Source organism: Hippoglossus hippoglossus, chromosome 3, assembly GCF_009819705.1.
Source record: "Hippoglossus hippoglossus isolate fHipHip1 chromosome 3, fHipHip1.pri, whole genome shotgun sequence".
Classification (NCBI taxonomy): domain Eukaryota; kingdom Metazoa; phylum Chordata; class Actinopteri; order Pleuronectiformes; family Pleuronectidae; genus Hippoglossus; species Hippoglossus hippoglossus.
Window position 1 is genome coordinate 3815136 of NC_047153.1, and position 18698 is coordinate 3833833.

An 18698-nucleotide genomic window follows, 5' to 3' on the forward strand; every position below is an offset into this window, starting at 1 on the left:
TTATAGTAGAAGTATATAGAAGTATAGTGTGATAACCTGCATGAGGTATTTGTCATAGTTACACTAGAAGGGCACCGAGAGAGTACAGCCCTCCGCCAATGTTAATGCCCCATCTCGCAATGTTAATCACCCCCTTGTATCCAACCCACTCCGTTACCAGACACCCCCCCCGCCCCCCTCCCCTTCCTCCAAGTTTAAAGAAATCAGTCCAGTAGTTTTTTGTGTATTTCCGCTAACAGACAAACAGCGATAAAAAACTTAACCTCCTCCACGTAGGTGCAAGACAAAACCTGGATCAGACCTTTAATCCACATCAGCACCTAAATGTAATGAGTTCCTCTTAGAGTCCGGTTTGATTCAGTTCAGTAGTTTTTGCGTAATCCAACAAACATGTTAATAAATCTACTTGCTTCCTTACAGAACGTCACAGATGAGCAGTTTTTAGTGTCCTCTGTACGTTTGTATTTCTTTTATTCACGGAAGCAGCTCAGTTCATGGAGTCAAAGTGACTGTGACGGGTCGTGAGTCTGTATTTACACCAGGATGCTACTTCTAATAATCACTGGAAGGAGAAAAGGGTGAATTCTCCTGCCGCCCCGCCCCCTCTCCCCTCTCCCCTCCCCCAGCCGTCCACACAACCACACAACTTCCTTCCCTTAATATTGAAACAGACGTGTCACCTCCGATCATTAATCTCTGCCTGCCCCCCCCGAGCTCTGTGCCCTTGTAGAAAGGTCTTGCACATGCTGATGCACACACACACCCTCCCGTGCACGTACACACACACACACACACACACACGTGCACTTCCCCCCTCCACTCTCTTTGTCCCAAGCGAAGTCCTGCAGTGTACAACTTGTGGAACATGAAAAAAAGATGAGCCAAATGGCTGACCCGGTGCTCGAGTGAGTGCAGCCTCCCCGTGTCAGCCCCCCGGTGCCCAGAGACAACCCAGACCCATCGGAGGTGGCAAGAGTTCACTGCAGAGGCGGAGGACAGAGGACAGAGGACAGGGAGGGACTGGAGCTGCTAAAAGGACGAGACTCTGCAGCCAGTGGGTCAGAAGCGAGAGCTGGAGGAGAAAATCAGGGACGACGCTGAATTTATCAGTTCTCAAAATCCTAAAGATTAGATTTCATAACAGTAGCACTGCAGCTTAATCGCCTGAATCCTGATTCTACTTGTATATATACTTTTACTTAGAATGCACACATGCGTAAATCTATTCCACCAGTTTACAAATAACTTAATTAAAGAACCGATTTTCACGAATGTTAGCTGTAAAAATTGTAAAAAAGTTTGCAGCCATAGTTAAAGACAACCCAAGGTCGGACGCTGTGAAAGGCGTCCGGTGTGCAGTGAGGTCACCTCTCGTGGAAGAGGAACAATCGTATCCTTGTTTGTGTCATCTACTCCTCCGCTTGTCCTCATTTCACAGAATGGAGTGAGAGCGTTTCGCCTCCTGCTCGGGCAGAACCAGCAGACCTGCTGTTTCACTCACACACAGTAAATGATAGCTGACTACATAAAGGCTGTCACAGCCGATTGAGAGCAAATTTGTTTCCAGACACACATGCGGCTCATCGCCGTCCCGCCATCACTGGCATTTAATTGCACTTGATATTTAAGCGCTGGAGCAGATCATATTACAAGTGGCTCTTCCTACTGTTGGCGCTGGCGGCGTATTCCATTATATGCTGCTCATTTCCCTCGCTGTCCTTCAGACTGCGCTGAATGTCAGCTGCTCGGGGCATCGGGATTCGGTATCAATTATGAGAGTTGAGGCGGCTACAGTGAATCAGGGGCTGATAGCATCAGCGCAGGCGGGAGGAGTGTGGGGGGGGGGGGTCGAGCTCAGGTAGATGGAGCCGTGGCCGGGGGAAGGACACGGGGACATGAGGCAAAACAAACTGGATGAGCCAGACGAGGTATCGAAGAGGCGTTAATGACGTTAAATACATGCTGTTACAACTAGAGTGTCACTAGTAGAGCGCACACGAGGCCCAGCAGTCCCCTTATATTTAATAAAGCTGCACCAAATTGCACACACTCGCAGAAATCAGATCAGTGAATATGTCCGATTTTTTTCAGCAAGACCTGTGAATTATTCCCGGGGAAATCAATGAAAATGTAAGACAAACAAAAATAAACATCTAGATCCACACCAGAATTGATTGAGTTCTCTCGAGGCCCATGTCGCTTCCTTCCACCAAGTTTTGTGGAAATCAGTTCAGTAGTTTTCGTGTAATCCTACGGACAAAGAAACAAACAAAGAAACAAACAAAACAACCAACAACAAACGAGCAAACGGACAGAGGTGAGAACATCGGTGCTTTAATTCATCAGGCTCCTGCGATGCCTAATGAAGGTTTAAGGTGTTTCAGAGGAGTCACATCCGATCACGTGTGATTGGCTCCCTGTGTTCTCCTCCATCTTTAATTTCATCCGTCAGTGTCACGTGATGTGTTTTTGAATTCACCACCGTGTGCTGCGGACATTAGATGAGGTTCATCTCATCAGAGTAGAAACCAAACTTGTCACTCAGTCGAGCGAATATCACCTCCGAGGGCCGACAGCTCCTTTTAATCGAGCATGAATTCAATCAAGCTGCACCCGATTATACACACTCATAGAAGAAAATATATATGTGACTCTGCACCAGAGTTTAATGGGTTGTTCCCCGGACACGTACAACATCCTTCCACCATCGTTTCCTGGTGAACTGTCCTGTTGATTCGTTTCAACAAAACAGATGGACAAGGGTTGAAAACATAACCTCCCTGGCTGAGGGGATGAAAAATGGACATTTGAGTTGAATAAGAGAAGCAGACATCTTTATTTTTTTTTTAACTCTTGTCTGTGGTGTGTTCAAGGAGCGTCCGACAGCTGAGGTGTTGCTGCAGAAAAGCACAGGTTTCACAAACACTGTTGTAAAGTCAAGACGGGAGAGGAAAACATGTCGTATGTCTGTTTCTGAGACATCTTCTTCTTCTTCTCCTTCTTCTGTCGAGTCTGAGAATCTTCTGTTCTGGGTTTCACCAAAGCGAGTAGTTTGCTGGAGGTAGTGCCGAGAATGAAGAGCAGCGTGAGCAGCGTGAGCAGCGTACTACATGCGCTATAGGATGCTGATCTGACAAGAGAATATTCTCTTTTCTGCCACGTTCAAGATTTGAAGTCGCAGCCGGATCTGAAATAGTTTCATAACTATGGGACTTTGGCTTTGAACAGAATGTCCCTTCCCCGCTTTTGTCCTCTACAAAAAAAATGTAGCTGCCATTACTTCTTTCTTTCATCGATATATGAATTTCAGTGGACCCACGCTGCAGAGATTAGTGCATTTGGGGGTCAAGTCCAATGTAGTTGAAGCAAAACCTGTGTAATGTGCAGCTCTGGGTCAGAGAGAGCACGACCCCTCTGTTCTTTGAGAATAATCAGGCTCTGCACAAACTCAAAGTCGTGCCTGCTTCCATTCAGCAAAGAGTTTTTACTTTGACCGATTACCTGCGTCTGCTAGTTGAGTTTAATGAAACACTGACTGAATGGAAATCACCGGGGCCCTGGAAGAACCCGAACCTGAAGCTGTGTGATTTAACGGGAGCACGATTATACCAATCATCCCTCGTGCAAACAAATTTGAAGAGAAAGACTGAAGTGATCGGTGACAAACTAAGGACCTTTATTAACTCAGTGGCAAACCTCTGCAAAGGCCCAGCAGTTCCTTTTTAATTCAATGCACCAAATTGCACACACTCACAGATATCAGTTCCCAAAGTGTCCAAACGTACGCCTGTTTTTCTTTTCTCCATCAAGATCCATGAATTATTCTCTGAGAAATTGGTGAAAATGGCAAAAAAAAAGCATTAAAACAAAAAAGAGGAGTGAATGTCTGAGCGTCTTTTGAAGAACTAAAGAGGCTGAAGGATGCAGGACAGACGTTGTTGTTATTGGACAAGTCAGAACTTCTGTTGTGTCAGTTTTTCATCTCCGATGTCACAACCAATAAAACGTACCCGTCATGTCTGTGTGAAATCTCCACCTTGTCAGTCGACATGGTTCTTTGGCCTCTTCTCTGTCAGCGTGTCAGCAAATTCATGTGTGTGCTGCTCTGTGCACTCAACCATCGTGAATCACACGTCCAACCTGTAGGGGGGAAGTGTGTGTGTGTGTGTGTGTGTGTGTGTGTGTGTGTGTGTGTGTGGGGGGGTCCAGGATCCGTTCTTTTGTCCAGATCCGGCTTTAAATGGTTTTCCTGTCCCACGTCCCACATCCTTCCATCGGGTTTTGTGAAATCTATTTTGTAGTTTTTCCGTAATCCCGTTGATGAACAAACAAACCAACAGACCGGTTTTCCACAAGTTCGGTGCAGCTTGGTTGAATTTGTGGCGACTCCTTGGCCTCGATGCAGTGATGCACCCTAATTTACCACTTACCCAAACCATGATCTTTACCCTGGAGTGAGTGGTTGCTGGTTAAACTGACCCTGATGCAGGACCCCAGACATGGTCGTACTTATATTGCTCCGATCCCGCCGGTGAACATAATCAGAGTCAGGGTCGCATCCTCACTTCTCACTTGCAGCAAGGACACAAAATAAATACATTTGCTAACTCAAAAAAAACCCACCCCTGATTTTATTAGATAAAAACGTATTAAGGTGCCTCTCATATCAGACGCATCTTGATATATTTCTGTTTATTATTATTATACGGTGCCACAGTGAAACCGTAGAAGGAAATAAGCCGCTGTCGTACAGTGTGTGTGATGTGACGGAGAGGTAACGCTGTGAAATCAACAAGCTGCAGAGGGAGATAAATCTGTCTGAAATAACGAGCAGCCGTGATGGACCGAGCCCTTTGATGCAACTGTCTGCATCCATCAGACAACAAGTTGTTCATGTGCAGGGGGTCAGCGGGCGGATTCAGACGCACTAACTTATCGGGGACTGATTGTGATGCATCCCTCGCTCTGCAGTTTGGGAAGAAGGGGGAGTGGAGGAGCGAGCTGCAGCTGGCGGAGCAGCTGACGAGCGAAAGGATGTTGTCAGAAGCAGATGTGGCGCCTCCTGCGCGGCTGATGTATTACCAAAGTTACTTGTCAACACCGTGTCTTGAAAGAAGAGCCGCGATGTAGGAACACGGGAGTGAATGTGCGTCTGATGCGGTTGCCGCGAGGACGGGAGCTGCTCTGTCGGTTCCAGTATGTCGCTTCTGATCCAGTCGCCAAAACCTCAACTCAAGTCATGGGTGTTGTGGTGGAGAATTTTAAATTCGGGGCGTCGCTTTAGAACGGTGGGACATTAAGTGTCTGTGCGGAGGACGGCTGAGGTGGGAGAAAGTTGATGTGCGTGCATGTGTGCGAACGTGCATGTGTGTGTGTGTGTGTGTGTGAGTGAGCAGCTCAGTTTGGTTTGTCATCACTTTTTCCCAAAGGAACAGTTTCAGGAATTGGGACTAAACCATATTTAGGATTAAGTTAGGATTAGAAATTGCAGGCGAACTCCACATGATGAATTATGACACAAATCATTTTTTGCCATAATTCACCATATTGACTGATTAAACCACACTGAAAAAAAATCCAGTTTAATACTTTCATGTGGTAAAGGAACATTTCCTGCACAGATGACGTGTCTCCACTTCCACAGAGTCTGTGCCGTAGTGATCAGGGGATCAAACCACAGTATCGAGCTCCTGCTTTGAGTGGTTGTTAAAACTAGAGAAGTACTATATGAATGCAGTCAATGCATATTAATAATATTAAATGTTTACATAGACGGCTACTGTTAATCCAAATTATGTTTTAGCAGCATGTACACTTGTACTTTCACTTTGAAACCAAACTTACTTTGACAAAATCTATGTTGACCAAACAAACACTTGCTAGGAATGCGTTTGCCAAATGGCTTAAACAGCCAATAAAAGAGATTGGACAAGTTTACAGGAGAATCGAAGTCTTGAGCCCAATAAAAACACGCTGAGGCTAAAATAAACCAGTCAATACTTTAAAGACACAAATATTTGCTTCAGAGGCGCAGTGGTCCTGGATTAGAGACTCAAGTAATTGTATAATGAAAGCACCAGCTATGTTTACAAGCAAACCAATGATCGGCACTTAATGGAATTAAGATATTTGAACAGCGTGAAGTAGGCTGTTCACATTTTATAGATGCATTAATAAAGGACATTTGTGGCTTGTAAACACATTTTAAACACTCAGCAAACAAGGTTTCCAAGATCCCTCTACTCCTCCGTTTGCGTTTTTGGAACCAGCAGGTTGAACTTGTAGTTTTACCGCAGCTATCGACAAAGAAACTTGTGTCAAGAGGACACGAGTCTGTGTCTCCTGCTCAGCTGCTTCTCATCTGGAGGATTCGACCTCTCCTCCTCTTCCCGTGGCCTCCAGCTGCTCTCTGCTGTCAAGTGGAACCACTGGGGGCCGCCCTTAATTATGACCAAGAGGTTTGACTGCGACACTGAGGCACGGCGGCGGTGGCGTCTCCGGGGCCGGGGGGCCGAACCCCCCGAACAGGGCACGCCTCGCTCTCTGTCGCCACATCATGAGACAATGAGAACTATTGCAGGGCCATCTGCTGCCTCTGCCTTCCCAGCAGTGAACAATAACTGTGTGTGTGTGTGTGTGTGTGTGTGTGTGTGTGTGTGTGTGTGTGTGTGTGTGTGTGTGTGTGTGTGTGTGTGTGTGTGTGTGTGTGTGTGTGTGTGTCTGTGTGTGTGTGTGTGTGTGTGTGTGTGTGTGTGTGTGTGTGTCTGTGTGTGTGTGTGTGTGTGTGTGTGTGTGTGTGTGTGTGTGTGTGTGTGTGTGTGTCTGTGTGTGTGTGTGTGTGTGTGTGTGTGTGTGTGTGTGTGTGTGTGTCTGTGTGTGTGTGTGTGTGTGTGTGTGTGTGTGTGTGTGTGTGTGTGTGTGAGAGAATGCTGCTTCGTTTCTCCTCAGCGACTCTGCCGTCACTTTGCTCGTTCTCCCGCTGGGACTCGTACCGGCACATCTACCTTTCAGGAAAATGGGACACAGCCGCAGTGGGGCATGGAAACATATTTACAAACTCCTTTAAAAATGTACGAGTTCCTAAAGAGAAGAAAAAATGACCCTATGTATTATAAATATATAATATATCTTTCAGATTTACTCAAAACATGCTGAGCTTGTTGACCTGGAGTGGGTCACTAATGAGCCCCTAACAAATTAAACTGCATACGTCTCAGTCTCACAAAGTTGAATAGTGTGAAATGTCCACTTGGAACCTGGAGCGCCTCCTAAACCGTTTTGATTCGCGTCCTACTTGAGGATCTCTGGAGAATTGGGTCCAGACTTGTTTCCGCAGTTTGTCTTTCACACGTGCACAGAGCAGCGGGAGGTTCTCTGCTCGGACGTGTTCAGCGGCAGGCAGAGGCAGGATGTGACATATTGATTCTGCTGCGTCATCGGAGGATCTCCTGCTGTGCGGTCGTGTCGTCTTTTCTCTGCAGACTTCATACTGTAGGGAGGGCGAGGCAGAGAAACTCCAGAGGCTGATCCTGGATCTCTGGAGTTCAGTGCCTGTCTGACAGCAGCTTTACTTTGCAGCTCGTTGGTTTCTCAGTGTGTGATTTTAAAATGTGTTCAAACCGGAGGCACAGGGTCAGTTGTCCTGTTTTTCATCTCTACATCTCTGTTCTGTTGATCACTTCTTTCTCTCATATACCACCAGCAACATCTCTAAGTTTCTACGTGCAATGAATTGGTTTTAATTCATCCCAACGATGACAGCTCCCCAAAGTGAGGCCAAATCGACAGGATCGCCCCCTGGTGGCTGGCTGCAGTGTAGGTCATAAACCCCAGTGGGTGGTTGGAATTAGTTTCATGCTATAAAGCCAATTTATCTAGTGTATCCACAAATTGCTGAGATGTATCTTGTTTATCTCTACTCTCCGAACACTGTCAGTTACACTCAGGGTTTCAAACCTCTGATCCATGAAGTGTCTTTTTACCTTCTTTCCTCCCACATGTGCTCAGCTACCGACTTCGTGAATAACCTCAACTAATCTCATGACTAATCTCCCGAAACCACCCAGCTGCACCTGCAAATAGAAACGAGAAGTAATATGAGACTGTGAACTATACACACATGCACTTACACACACAGCGTTTTGTCAGCACAGGTAGCAGCTGCCTCCGGATGAGAATAACAATGAAGCTAATTTAGTGCTCCCACACTTCGTTGTCAAATATTTATAACCCAATAACCAGTTTGCCAGTCAGATGACTCGTGCCTGTCACTGGTGGAGACACAGAAAGTGCAGCGCTGCTTCTCTGACGTCACGCCCGGTTCCTCCCGGTTCCTCGTCGCGTGGATTTCTTAGTTTCTGTCAAAGCTTTTATTTTTCTGTTTCTGCGTCTTATTGCATCTTAGTTTTTGTTCTCGATGTTAGAACGTGTCACTCTGCGTCTTGGCCGAGACTTTGAGAATAATGACGGCTCCACGCGTCCTCTTCTCGCCTTTTTTTCTTTTGTCCTGTCGGCTACGAGGTGAATGGCGACTGATGGGAAGTCAGTTAGGTCACGCAGGTCGTTACCCGCCAGGCTTCGGCGTTACCTGGCAACTGTTCACTACCGCTGGAGTCGTTTCTTAATCAAGTTCTTATCTCAATTTGCAGATCAACTTGTAGATGACCTACCTGACAAATTTAGATTAGTGCATACGTATCAGTGTGTGTGTGTGTGTGTGTTGGCATCTCTGTGCATTTGTGTGTGCATTTGTATGTGTGCATGTGTGTGTGTGAGAGTGTGTTGCAGTAATCTGAAACAATGAGAACTAAATTCAACCATCTGCTGCTGTCGCCCTACCAACAAAACTCAGCTCAGGGACAATCAAGGGTGCGTGTGTGTGTGTGCGTGTGTGTGTGTGTGTGATTGTGTGTGCGGGGGGGACTGACACAGAATAATAATGCTGGTTGTGACTTTGGGCAAAAGACAAAACAACCCAGTGGACGTGGTGGAAACACACGGTGACAGACAAACCGAACACATGTCGGCAGGTCAGAATGTGCTGACTGACTTTCTGGCTGAGAGTCTTTTCCTCACAGAGAACAGTTGTTAACTTGCTTCTTTTGTCGTCTTGTGTCAAACTCTCAGCGTGAACCGCTGTGACAGTTAATTTAATCAGGTTGTTGTTGTTTTTTTTTGTTTTTTTTCTGTCACTGTTTTCCTCCGTTAGCATCTGTGTTCATCACTCAGCTTTCTCTCACCGCGTCTCGATACACAACAGCATCTGCACCGCGTCCTGATTACCAGCCTGTCACCGGAACCACTGCTCCTCTCCAGGCGTGTGCATCCCAGCCTGGGATTCGTTCGTGTGTTTGTTCAGAGGCTGTAGATACTTGTGCACAGCGTTTGTCTGAATAAAGGCTCAAATCAGGCCTCAGGTCCTTGTTACATGTTGACATACGATCTGGTTTCACATTGTAAATCAGGGAGCGCACTAGATCTGCTTGTACTCGACGTTGATTGGCTTGGAAACGGGCGTGTGTCTGATGCCGGTGTGTTGTCAAAAAGGTTGTGGATCTGTTTGAATGGAGAAAATGATGGACTTAATAACTCATAACTATATTATTCTAGTTTGATCTATCTCTCTATCTCTCTATTTCTCTCTGTCTCTCTATCTGTCTCTCTCTCTCTCTCTCTGTGTCTCTCTCTCTCTCTCTCTCACACTCTCTAAAATGTTCTAGTCTGCCGACCTCTCAGAGCTTCCCACATGTCTTATTTACCGATTCACACAATGATGACGCAGCATCTTGCAGCAGTTCCTGCTCAAGGACACATCAGCAGCCTCAAGAGGTGCAAACCAGGGACCTTCTTTTTGTGAGGTGAAGTTAAGGGAAACATGCACAGATGACAAAAACACATGCACATAGAAAAACACACATTTTCACCCTGGCCGTGCTCCAGGTTATGTTTGATACAGATGAGCAGCAACATTACAAACTCAGCTCCTCAACAGACTTTTTCAAAATCTCAAATCAACAGTAACCGTAGTAAAAGATGAACCTTTTATCCAATCTGTAATATATATATAAACCTTACTCGACCTTACTTTCTACATTTTCGTTTATATATATTTATTTTCAATGAAACGCGGTGATAAATCTGCACATGCGAGAACCCCAAGGTTCCACGGAGGCAGCGCCGTTGTTAAACTGTCCAATAAAACGTGTATTTATTGTGTGTGTGGAGATTCTCACTGGTCCAGGTCACGGTTAGCCAAGAAAAGTTGAATCAAGGTCGGCCGTACTTGCGGGAGCTCGAAGGTGTTTCTCACCCCTCGTCCATCAAGCGTCTTCCGGTCAAACTTCTCGCAGTAAAAACATTTCTACAACCATGTATTTGTTTTGCATTCGGCTTTAAATTCAGACAAACTGGCAGCTGTAAATATTGTTTTTCACTTTTTGACGTATTTGAACATAAAATGAAACAGACGAAAGAGCCGGTGGTAAATTACCAAAGAGCTTTCAGAGGAGAGACTTTTCTCCCCTGAACGATGATGCACTTTTGCTTTTGCACAAACTGCACAACTCTGTAACTCTTAATTTCCTTTTTGCTCATATTTCATATTACAGATTTATTATATTGAGCTATTTTTATTACCTCTGCGTAGGAGGTTATGTTTTCGCCCCTGTCCGTTTGTTTAATGGATGGATTGTGTGTTTATCTGCAAGATTACGCAAAAATGACTGCACAGATTTCCATGAAACTTGAATGATGAGACATGGGTCATCTTGCTGGAAGGGGCAAGGGATTGAACCACCCACCTTCTGGCTAGTGTACGACCCGCTCTCCCTCCTGATCATCAGGTCTATTTGTTTGCTGTACAAAACGTCAGAGCCTGCGTCAGTTGTGCATTGTGCGTTTCCCCCGCTGATTTACACCTCATTATCCCCATGAAGCGGATTCTGATTTCTTATAGGATTATAATAAGACCTCGGCTGTGCAGTATTCCGTGGAACCATAAGGAAACTCACACTGTGCCTCCTCCTGCAGCCTGATATATGGTTTTTATATTTAGAGTGGTGGACACCCAGGTGTACTCCAAAGCTTCGAAGTAAGTACACCCGTGTGTACATGCTGCACACACACACACACACACACACACACACACACACACACACACACACACACACACAGAGCATCTGTCATCGAGGTAAACTGTTCCGCTCTGTCTGACAGAAGGACTCTGCCACACTTTCTGCCTTCAGTGTCCGTCTGAAACTCTGCCAGTCTGCGGCTCGGTGAATGGCAGATCCTCGTCGAAGCCGCAGAGTGACGGGTAGATTAAACCGCCTCGCAGAAGCGCCGCTTCTTCCTCCTGACAGTGACCCTCGCCGTCGCTCAGTCCTCCGACCGACGAGCTCTCCTCTCCTCGGCGATGCAGGCGACATGTTCCTCAGCCGGCTCTAATCTGCTCCACCTGCTCCGTCTGTGTCTTCCAGAAGGACAGAGTTGGTGCTGCTGCTCTAATTAAATACAATAGCAAGTTCTCCTTCTCTTCTGGCTCCAGTATTTCAGAGAGGCGTAGTTTTGTGTATTTGATGTGTTCTGCAGCACGGTGCATGTCTTCATCACGGAGATCAAACACCCATCATGAAAATCCCTCGGCCCTCAGTTCAAATTACAGTTCTTTGCAAGTTCATGTCAGTAGTTGAAGTTCCCGCTGCGCAGGGAGGATTGGTGCATGGTGGGGGTTATCTCCAAGCTTCCTCTCCTAACTTTACAAGTTGTGGAAAGCTATGCCGTGAAACTCAATTATGATGGTGTGTAATTGCTGGCTGAGATTAATTACCTCCTTCAGAGGAGGCCGTTTTTCTGATGTTCTCTCTCTGACTGTGTTAAAAACAAAGTCCACCCAGAGATAATAAGTAATGAGGAGAAAGTTTCTATTTCATCTTCATTTAACCACGCTCAGTTCCTCATCACGCTGCCAGTCGCCTCATGCACAGAGAAGAAACGCGTCTCTGGATTCAAAGAAACAAAATCTGTTTGTTTCGCATCAAACGAACAAACTCAACTTTTTCTGATGCACCAAAGCAGAACAGTGAGGTGATCCGCTGAAGTCCTGAAGTTCAGGCGGATGATCACAAAAACCAGGTACGACTAAATCAAAGAGAACAGACAAGAGTTTGGGGTTTGCTGCTGACACGTTTCCTGTGGGGGATTGAGACTCCTGGATGAAAGTGAGATCAGCCGACGAGGCAGCGAAACTCAAGGAACTGTGTTTGTTTGAATTTTCATGAAGATGGAGGCAGAGGAGCGTCAGCATCTTTATCAAGGACACGTCAGCCGGGAAAACAACTAGCTGACTGTTAATTGTTAATTGCTACTGAATAGCAAAAGTAACTAGTTATTTTACTTGTAACATTATTTCCCATTACTCAATCAGAGCTCCTGTACACAACTGTCACATCTGTATAATCCATTACTGTGTTGGATGCTTCTCAGAAACTAAATCATTCTGGTTTAGCTGCATTTTCCGCTTTTTTCGACTTCCCCCTGGTGGCCACACTCAGCACCCGGAAGTCCGACTTTAAATTGTAATTAGCCAAGTTTGGATTATTCATTTAAAGGAGACGTGTTCTGCTCATATTCAGGTTAATTATGTTCATTACTTGAAAATATTTAAATGCTCTAAAGTTCATAAAACACATCACTTTCCTGAAACGGTCCATCGCTGCAGCTCCTCTTCTCAGCCTCTGTCTGAAACACTTGGTTTTAGCTTCTGTCTCTTTCAAATATAGATAAAATGAATAAAACAATTAATCCTTACAACCACCATAAAATAAAAAAATATATGAATCAGAATCAAGAATTAAAAGCAGCTTTGTACAAATGTGTTTTAAAATGGGCGGTTAACACCAAGTGCAATTAGAGAAAACTACTAAAATATCGTAATTCTCTAAGTGTGTGTGTGTGTGTGTGTGTGTGTGTGTGTGTGTGTGTGTGTGTAAGGTGCTAAAAGTAACGCTCCACCTCAATTATCCTCATGGTGTGTGATCGCTGGGTGAGATTAACTTTTTGGGTCTATAAAAATAGAGTGAGAGAGAGGTCAGAGAAGAGGGGGGGGGGGGGGGGGGGGGGGGGGTGCAGATTGTAGTGAACACATGTTTGTGTGCGTGTGAAGGAGACGAGATGTGCGTCCCGGAGGGTGATGACGTTTGCAAAGAAGAAGCAGTTAAGAAAAGAAGAACACCAAAACTTTAAGTGTTTTTGTTTCAACTCCTGCACATGAATTAGTAATTCGTGTTCTTACATTAGCGTCGGCCGAAGTTAGTGGCTGTCGCTGCTACAAGTCATTTACAAGGAGGAGCGGTGGGAGTCACAGCTTGTTTCTGTACCACTGAATTCATATTAATATCATCTGCGGTTGTTTTCACATTGTGCCTCTGGACATTTTTATATATATATATATATACATATGTGCAGTTATGATTCTACTGCATAGTGGAAAGTGTTTTTCAGGAATCCTGCTCGGCTCTGGATAGACCGACCACTGTTTAACCTAATGTTGTGGAAACTACACTGTGCTGTGGACAGTTAATCTAAAACAACCACACAGTTTTGTCTTGTTTTACATCTTTAAGATGTCCCCCCCCAGTCATGTTTTATGACATTTAAAGTACTCGGCTTGAAATAATAATTTCTGCTCAATAAGTTTTTAGGCATATGCAAGAAACAAAAGTTATGTCCATGATCTTGACTTAAAAGTGCATGTGCTCCTCCCTGTGAGTATTGATATGGACATTTGGAAAAGCTCTTTAGCCTGCATGCGACAGACCGAGGCAATATGGTCACATACTGTCCATCCAATATAAACAGTACATTACGTTAACACAAGTTTATAATACGCACAAAAATAAATACATCAAGGCCGACACACACACACACACACACACACACACACAAACAAACGCAATATCTGGGTTGATTAGAGTCTAGAAATGAGGCGTTTGTTAAAGAAGCTATTTCCCTCAATCTCTGCTCAATATAAAACATGATGCAGATATAGGTATACGTGCATGCACATGCACATGCACACACACACACGCACACATAAAAATAATATGAAGACTCTTCTCTCCTTCTGCCTCACAGCATCCAAAACAACCGAATGCACAGTCTCTCTCTCCCAAACACACAAATACACACAAAGGGATGAGCCAGGGCAAACACGCACACACGCACATGCACACGCACACGCACGCACACACACGCACACGCAGAGAGAGTCCTATCCGGCCTTATTTTTAGCTGATCCCCACCTACCCACCACCAGCAGCCCTGACCTACATCACAGCATGAATAAAGCAACAGAGACAAGAAGAGAGTGAACTCGGAAGGGAGTGGCGGGGGGGGGGGGAGGTTGGAAGGTTGGAAGGGAGGGAGGGAGGGAGGGAGGGAGGGATGGAAGGAGGGAGGGAGGAAGAGACGCACACAAATCCAGAAAAATGAATTCCCCCCTGTGCAAAATGACAGTTCCAGTTCTGTCAGCAGACCTCACCTGCTACGACCGTCCCAGAGGAGGCTGCAGAGGGCGAACACACAAACACACACACACACACACACACTTACTCTCAGACGCACATTTACAGGCGGCGCAGGACCTTCGGACCGGCAGAGATCACAACGCCTCGTCACGCCTGCAGGCTTGACAGCAGATGCTTTTCCCCGCTGTAAATGCGAGCTGACAAAAGCGGCGAAGTTCTCTCGACTTTGAATTATTGAGGCGGTGCGTCGCCGACATCACAGACCGGCCCGTCATCCCACTCCAACAATGTACCGCTGCGTTTTATTTATTTATTTATTTTTAATAATCAGATGAGCAGCTCTCAGGCTGCAGTGCTGCTTCGGGGACCAGCTGAATATTAGATTCTGTTTCCAGCCTTAAAGCGCTGCAATAAGTTCCTTGTTTTTTGATGTGGCAGATCAATGCCTGTTATGCTGAAGGCCGGCGAGGCTTCGTGCGCCTGAACACACGATCCATCTCTCTTTGATTGTGCAATTCAACGCTCCTACTGTACACTCACCGAGGATGAAATTTGCAGAGGAGGAAAAAAAAAACCTCTGGGTGTTGCATGTAAGTCAATTACACACTTCATACAAATTCATTCTGTTGTAAAGGGGGAGAGTGTGAGCTGAGAACCTCAAAGCTGGAATGTATTCATCCAGGGAGAGGATATGGAAATGCTCTCCTCATCCTCTCACTCCGTTTAAGTGCAGCGTGCCCGCTCCCTTATGTGGTGGAAAGGCCTGTTAGCCTCAGGGAGCCGGTTTCTCTGCTGGTCTCATCCACATAGATATGACCATGGTACACACACACACACAGACACACACACTCTCAGAGATCCAGGCTCTTCTGCATAACACCTCCCATGTGTGTTTCTGATCCCGTCCCATCAGCAGTCATCCTGCCCAGCTAACGCCTCCCTCAGCTCTTTGTGTTAATGCTCGTACAACGTCTTTCAAGCTACATTAGGAAGACAGGGATTCGGTGTGCGGAGCGAGAGGATGTAATATATCATGATATTAGTGGAACATTATCCCTGGCAGGTGGAAAGTGCTGCGCTCCGTTCTCCCCCCTTGTCTTCTTCGGTTTGAACGTCCTCATCAGGCTTCGTCCTTCTCCCTCCTTCGTCTTCACACTCTCGTGTTGAAATGCGGAAAAAAGCTCAACTTGTCTCGGAAAAAGTTTTGCTTGTTTGCTCGTGTGATTGATTGGATTTTTGGGGAACATTTTTGGAGGGACAGTTATAATTACCTCCACTTATGAGACTGTGTTCTCATAAGCAGGGGCAGCTGTGGCCGAGTGGTCGTTCTCTAACGTGATCGGCAGTTCGATCCCAGTCTTTGGGCAAGATATGAACCCCAAAACGGTAGAGGCACTGTATGAATGTTTGTATAACACCAGTAGTAGTTATCAAGAAGAGAAAAGCGCTATATGAACACAGACTATTTACTATTAGCATTTGTTTGTCTGTCTGTCAGCAGGATTAGGGTTGGGACGTGACCCAGTGCACAGTATATTGAATTTTCGAGGCAGGTTTAAGGGCGGATCCAGGAATTCTCTGTCACTTTCTAATCAATCAATCAATAAATCAAATTTGATTTGTATAGCGCATATTCACAAATGTTTAAAGTCTCCGTTAACGTGGCGTTCAGCCTTGAAGGAGGAATGCGGTCATACCTCTGCTGTCGTGACGTGAATAGAGCGACAGTGTTGAGTCGGTTCAATGAGCCTCGTCCACCTGCTCCATCAGTCGCCCGTGTGTCTGTGGAGAAGTGTCATGGAGTCACTGATCCATTGTCTCTGCTCTGTTGGTCCTCAGATATTGATGAGTGTGCGACGCAGATGCATTACTGCCAGTCCAACACGGCGTGTGTCAACCTGCCCGGCAGCCATCGCTGCGACTGCCTGCCAGGCTTCATCCGAGTGGACGAATACTCCTGCACTGGTACGTGAATCATCAGGTTTTATCACACCACTGTCACACACACACACACGAAGGACACACTCTGAATTCTCACTTCTACATATTCATTAGGAGGGAGGGCTTATGGGAAGGTTGTTTAGATAAGGACGTATTAAGATCTCTAGATACATTAACTCTGATGATTTGTTTTTTTGTCACTGCGTTGACGTGTTCATACATTCTGGAGAATTCCTGAAACTATTGGTTCTGGACTAAATCTGGAGTTTTCCTTTCACACATGAACAACGCACCCCTGCCTCTGTTTGTTGTCCCATTTCTGGAGGGGTAGTGGCCATGTAGCCCTTCAAACACCTCTTCAACAGTAGTGTATTCAGGACCCCCCCCCCCCCTCAACACAAAAGGGTAGACGGAAATTCCTAAATGCTTTACGGCCACTGCTGCTAAAATGCTCATAAACGTAAATCTGTCAAAAGACGTAGATCCAGCGGAATATCTTATTTTTTAATCCGGTAGCAAATGAACATGTGATTGAATCGCTGTGACAAGCGTTTCAGGAAAAAAACGATATTCACATCGTAAAAAACAAGAAAGTAAACATTGTGAGTGAGAGTAACGAGTAACGATCGTTTGCCAGATATCAGATCAGACCTGAGTCGAGGTTAACCTGCGTCATTAGAGAAGTTATAACACAAAAAGACAAATGAACGGATGAGTGAGTAGATTATTTGTCTCACTGTTACGTGCTTGTGTGCAGCGACTCCTAAATGTGCCGGAAGACACAAACTCCAATCAGCCGCTGCCCTCGTGGCTCCGACACACAGACTCCGTGCTTTGTTATCAGAAAATGAAAAAGAGTGCAGAGGAGTTAATGCGAACTGATTGGTAAAGAAATAATAAAACCTGCAGCGTCCGTCTTTTGGAAAGATTGAGAGAATCAGCGTGTGCGGCTGAACAAGAGCGAGTGATTGCAGCCATTCAGCTTTTTTTTTAATATTTTGTATTAAAAGGATCCTGTTTCCTCTTCATCCCCGAACCTTCTCGGAGCTGAATACCAAGAATTTGATCAAACCTTTCTACCGACTTTTTTACAACATGCTGCACATTTTCTGTCCTCGTTCATCTCTGTGGACGTGAAGTTATTTCTCAACGTGCGATTCAGGGACACCTGTTTTGGCGAAGCTGGAGTTTTTCTCTCTCTCTAAAGGGGTTAAAAGCAGCATGTCCTCTCAAGGCGGGGGGGGGGGGGGGGGGGGGGGTAGGATGTGCTTGGTTTCTGCTCAGTGTTTCTGCAGAGAAGTGTTCTTTAATTAGCTCGGAGTTGGCAGCCACTCAGGGACAGGGATCCATGGACAATCAATCTCTTTTGCAGCTTGTAAACTGTCCTGGCTGCCGACTGGAAGCCCAAGGAGCGCTCTCCACATCTGCCGGGAGAGATAAATCCTCCCTCCGTCTCCTTTCGGCTCCTTCTCCTCAACCGCTCGCGGGCTCCCTCCGCTTGAATGCTAAACCGGCGTTAGCGTTCACGCCCGCGCCGGAGGCGACTGCTCATATTTCACGACGTTAACATGATTGCCCATTAGCTCCTGTAATTGCCGCGTCGCGCTCAAATCTGTATTGTTTTTTCTTCATTGTGTCTGCGGACCTGGAAAGGCTTTTTTTTTTCGGGTAATTGCATTGTTGTCGCTGCATTAAACGGAACACACGCAGACGCCGCGGAAACCGTTTTGTGATTAAACAAAGAAATTTGCGAGATCTCTGAGCAGTCCATCAAGCAGGCGGCTGAGGGGACATTTATTCAGGGGACGCCGGCGCCTGTTTGGTTTGCACATAGTGAGTGAAATTATCTTCAGTGAATTGGATCTCGGAGAAAAAAAATAAACGGCACATTAATCGTCCGTATGGAGTGTCACAGATTTAGCGTCTGCGGTGTCAGATATTGACTTTCCTGACACGCACGTACGTACACGATGGCAACACTGGCTCCTAAAACGTGACAATCAAGCGGAAATGACATAAAGCAAACATTCCAGCGTTTTTATTACACACATTGTGCGCGTGTGCGTGTGTGTGTGTGTGTGTGTGTGTGTGTGTGCGTGTGTGTGTCTCTGTAGACGTCAGGCAGCTTCATCCGCCCACACACCGAGCCTGACATCACCGCAGGCACCACACAGTCTACTTTCAATATTACAATGTGAGCAGCTCCTTCCTCTGAGAAATAAAATGTCACCC

At 45.8% G+C, this 18698-nt stretch overlaps 1 protein-coding gene across 1 annotated transcript in view; it reads left to right on the forward strand.

Moving 5' to 3' along the window:
* LOC117758418 (protein kinase C-binding protein NELL1-like) overlaps nt 1-18698 on the forward strand; it is a 208801-nt gene that overhangs the window by 128923 nt on the left and 61180 nt on the right. Inside the window, exon 13 of the mRNA XM_034580078.1 lies at nt 16365-16490. Coding sequence (XP_034435969.1) covers nt 16365-16490 — 126 coding nt within the window. The remainder of the gene's footprint in view (nt 1-16364; nt 16491-18698) is intronic.